Here is a 4,301-nt window from a genome sequence, read left to right as displayed (position 1 = left end):
TTCTTCCCCCTATGTTTCAAATGCAAATCATTATGGGTCTCATGAACAGTAAACTATTTTTTTTTTAATTACCAAACATGTTGCATCTTTGTTTTAAACAAAACACATATACAACCTCATAAACAAACGCTACCTAAATGTACAACAATAAATCTAGTTCCTTTAGAAAGCAGGGAGGAATGACATGTAAGCAAACAACACTCACACTTTTATATTTAAAATGAGCTACATATACTCATTTCATATGAGATACTCTAAAAAATCCAGTCATTATCGATCTCCATTTAAGTTTCCCTCACGCATAAATAAAAAAAACTAGGTGTGATACAAGCTCTAAGACTCTATGACTTTGTCAATAAGAATACAACCCCTACTAGTGGAAGAATCCCCACGTTGCTACAAAATATTATACACTCAACTCTAAAAAACAAGAGGATTAAAATCATAAAATCGAGTTAATCTGTATTCTAAAAGCGAGTTAACATTCAACCAAAGTGATGATTCAAGGTTGAGTCATTTTGAAGAGAGGAAGAATAATGTGAATCAACGAGAATCACTAAATATACATTAAAGGTACCAATTAGGCTTATTATAAGGTTTAAAACTAAAAGAATCCATGAGAAATTGGTTAGGCTGATTATGAATATTTGAGTTAACAAGTTGCAAATTTGTTAAGCTTGATCTTTGTATACCACTTGATCCATATATGGTGCAACATATAGAATTTTATTATGATTCTAGTTAAGATAGAAACTAGACATCTGACACTTTCCATCAATATATATTAATAATTCATCCATATAAAAAAGAGCAACATGTTTGGAGTAAGGCCAAATATTAATGTATGAGTTTTATTATTTGTTTTCTGAAGATTTGTGGATTTTTTATTTAACAATGATTCATTTTGTATGTGTGTGTGATAACAATTTAAATTTATAATTATAGATAGATATAATATAAAAAAGATATACATAATATAACATTTTTTTTATTCTCAATCCTTTTTATATCCCCTTTTATTATTACAGTTTGAACATAGTAAAAATTCTCAATGATAATAGGAGGAAAAGGAATTAAAATGATTTTTTTAATGACGACATAGGGAAAAAAAAATTTAGATAGCCATAATAATATATAAATCATATGGTCTATATTATAGTTATTAAATCTGAACTAGTTTGATGATTCAACAAAATTCTGTTAAAATCCTTTCTTTTTTGTAAATGTATTTTTTTTATAGCTAGAGACCCATATTTTTTTATATTTTTTACTTGATTATTAATTATTTTTAAATTTCGTTATATAAATACTAGAATAATATTTAATTTTTTTAATATAGGTATAAATACTAGAATAATATTTATTTTTTTTAATATAGGATTTGAAGTCCTTTAATATATATACTTTATGTTTATAAACTAAATTATATTTTTTAATGTGAGATAAAAAAATATTTTTAGTTTAAATAATTCAATTTAAAAGAATAATATACTAATATAGTATCTTTTTAATATGCAATAAAAAACCTTTTGAGATAATATTTTAAATTTTATTATTTATAATATATATAACTTATATTTACATGATTTATTTTTTAATTTTTTTATATAAAATATTAAAAATTCAATTTTTTTTTTCAATTTTTTATTTAGTGGTACCAGCCTCCTTAACTGGATAGATTCGGAGGTCTAATAACGATGTTCCATGTATCTTATTAGCAAAATCTCATGCCATGTCATTATGGACCCAATGGCCACATGAAAAGAAAATCCATCCTCGAGGATCAATTCAGCTGGATAACAATCAGGTAGATTATTACTGTTAATTAATCTCTATTAATAAGATAATCACAACCATGATCTCAGCATCTCCAAACATTTTGCTTGTACATTTGAAAATGATGTCAGGATCGAGACAGGCGAGGCGAGATAAAAACCAGGGATTTACAGGGGAGTTGTCTCTTTCGTTTTCGTCTGCCCACAGAGACAGAGATCAAATTCCCTTCGAGAAAAAACAATAAGCATGAGATGTCAGTCAACGTTAATCTCTGCACTGTGCTGAATACTGGTTATTGATTAGGTGATATCCTTGTTGACGGGACCAGCTGCTATGATTTTTTATTTTGTTACGTGTTTCAAATAAATTTAAATAAATAAATAAATATTATTTTAATATATTTAATAAATAATTCATCTTTGTTAGTGCAAGTGTGGATCAGGATAACATTTCAGAAGTTAAACGTGTTCTCCTTGGCCAAGCAATGCCTAACGCATCTTGATCACAAAAGTAGGATTCTTCACTAACGTGATTGATCTTAGACTGAAGAACTTGACAAAAAACTCTTCCTTCACAACTTGAAGCCACCATTGTCCAAGTTGTAGCCAGAAAAGTGCCATGGATACATGTGAATTGGATGTTTTTACATGACAAGAAGGTAAAAAAAAGACTTTGAAACTATAAGAGAAGAAAGCGTATAAATTGTGATGTGTTTCGTTTCGTCTGAGATGAACAGTTTTTGAGCATATGATATCTTGAACTGTTTTTTGTTAATGGTGAGACAGAATGCTCCAAAGAATAAAACCACCCTGAAAGAGCTTCTTCCTTCGACAGAAAATAAGCCATAAACAACTGTTTTGCATCACTTTCATTGCTATTTACGTTTCCAGCAAGTAACTTAATTGATTATACACACATCTTTTTTCCAGCAGGTAACTTGCCTTATCTAGTCATAAGGCTTGATTCTTCAATTCTAATTTCTTGGCACCAACCAGTTTGTTCTCTAATGGTGAGATACTCGCATTTCTTGTCCTAGGGCGTGCCCTTCAATGCCCCGAATCAAAGCTTGGGACTTACCTTCCAATGCATCACAAAATTATGGGATCGAGAAGATGAGCACGGTGTGGGAAGATTTAAAACCAACTTCATGTTTGACTGAAGTGGATCCACGAGAAATGCTATGAATTTATCAAAGACATGTATTAGGAAATTATACACCATCACATTTACACAAATTTTACAGGTAAGAGTATCAAGAATGATAACAGACGATATTCTTTCCACCTTGGCAGTCACATTTTCATGTTCTTCATGCTTTAACCTCAAATCTGTCTGTCAATCCATGATATCCCAGAATGTCTTTACCAGTAAATTGTATCCAATTCAACACCAAACAAGAAAACCCACCCCCAAAAAACTAATGTATAATGAAATATATAAATAAATGCCCCAGACTTCATAAGAACAAAAAATTAAACAAAAACAAAACTCCACCCTCGTGTTCATGCATTATAGGACTCCTTGCATGCCATCCATGTCTTCTAAATGATTGGAAGTTAAAAACTCTACGATGGCCCTGATCCTTGAAGCTCATTCAGAAATGGGCTTGGTCTTCGATCTATAGAGGAGCTTCTTCTTCTTGGAGGTTTGGTTATCAATGGTAAGCACAACCTTGCCAGGTTCACCAATTTTGAATGTGTCTGAGATCACAGGCTCGTCGGTTGAGGTAACCTTCCTAGTCTTTGATACGATAACAGTGTAACCATCCTCTGCGCTAGGCATGAATTCAGCTTCATAGCTAACGTCCCAACCCAAAACTCGAAGCTCCCAAGCAAGAATACATGCCTGAAATTAAAATTAATTTGATGTCACCAACGCTTCACCCAAAAGAAAGAAAGAAAGAAAGAAAGAAAAATGCTTGCTTATTGTTAGTTTAAGAATCAAAACCGGCTTATTAAATTTAGATATGTACCTCAGAAACTGGGAATTCAACAGTGTGCTTTGATGTTGGCTTAATAGTAACATCTGTGACAGAGTCAGCAACTGTGAATTCACCATCCCTGCTCAGTCCACCATACTGAACTGGCACTTCTTCAGGAGCTATGTATCTGTATATCATCAATAAACACACATAAATACACCACCAGACATATGAGAGATTATATCAACATGAAGAAATTAACACGGAGAAAAAGAAGATGAATCTAAGAGATGTCTTTAACCATAAAGAGGAAGAGATATCACGGGACTTGTCAGAACTATTAATGATCACGCAATATACAGAATTCCAAGAAAGCAAATAATGATCAAACATCATGAAGGAAAAATAAAGGAAGCCAGATTAAGGAATTGCACTTACTTGAAAAGGGTTTCAGCAGATTTGGATGGACCAGCAAATACAAACTTGCTCTTTGTCCTTTGTGTCAGGAAAGGACTGATCATCTTATTGAATGTTAGGTACCACCACGGAACATTTATGAACACCTTCAAATACCAAAACCCACATCAAATTAAGATTCTTTTTT

At 31.6% G+C, this 4,301-nt stretch overlaps 1 protein-coding gene and 1 long non-coding RNA gene across 2 annotated transcripts; one reads left to right on the top strand and one right to left on the bottom strand.

Annotated features, from left to right (window-relative positions):
• Nucleotides 1-2,479: 2,479 nt before the first annotated feature.
• On the top strand, nucleotides 2,480-3,241 carry LOC105110571 (uncharacterized). The gene is made up of 2 exons (XR_839499.1): nucleotides 2,480-2,669; nucleotides 2,709-3,241. It is a non-coding gene; the product is annotated as an uncharacterized LOC105110571 (long non-coding RNA).
• Nucleotides 2,953-4,290, bottom strand: LOC105110572 (patellin-1-like). The gene is made up of 3 exons (XM_011005647.1): nucleotides 4,136-4,290; nucleotides 3,749-3,884; nucleotides 2,953-3,621 (listed from the first exon to the last, which is right to left on the bottom strand). The coding sequence occupies exons 1-3, from the start codon at nucleotides 4,216-4,218 to the stop codon at nucleotides 3,367-3,369; spliced, it is 474 nt and encodes a 157-aa protein (XP_011003949.1). The 5' UTR covers nucleotides 4,219-4,290; the 3' UTR covers nucleotides 2,953-3,366.
• Between the last annotated feature and the right edge of the window lie 11 nt (nucleotides 4,291-4,301).

This window comes from Populus euphratica, unplaced genomic scaffold (assembly GCF_000495115.2).
Source record: "Populus euphratica unplaced genomic scaffold, PopEup_1.0 scaffold257.1, whole genome shotgun sequence".
Classification (NCBI taxonomy): Eukaryota; Viridiplantae; Streptophyta; class Magnoliopsida; order Malpighiales; family Salicaceae; genus Populus; species Populus euphratica.
This window is presented reverse-complemented; position numbering and strand designations above follow the sequence as displayed.

What these genes read in the sequence shown, in the direction of transcription:
- LOC105110572 (XM_011005647.1), bottom strand. Translation starts at nt 4,218, where the DNA reads ATGATCAGTCCTTTCCTGACACAAAGGACAAAGAGCAAGTTTGTATTT. An exon ending in TCTGCTGAAACCCTTTTCAA is followed by an intron (nt 3,885 to 4,135) that starts GTAAGTGCAATT and finishes GATGATATACAG; the next exon opens with ATACATAGCTCCTGAAGAAG. An exon ending in TTGAATTCCCAGTTTCTGAG is followed by an intron (nt 3,622 to 3,748) that starts GTACATATCTAA and finishes TTTTAATTTCAG; the next exon opens with GCATGTATTCTTGCTTGGGA.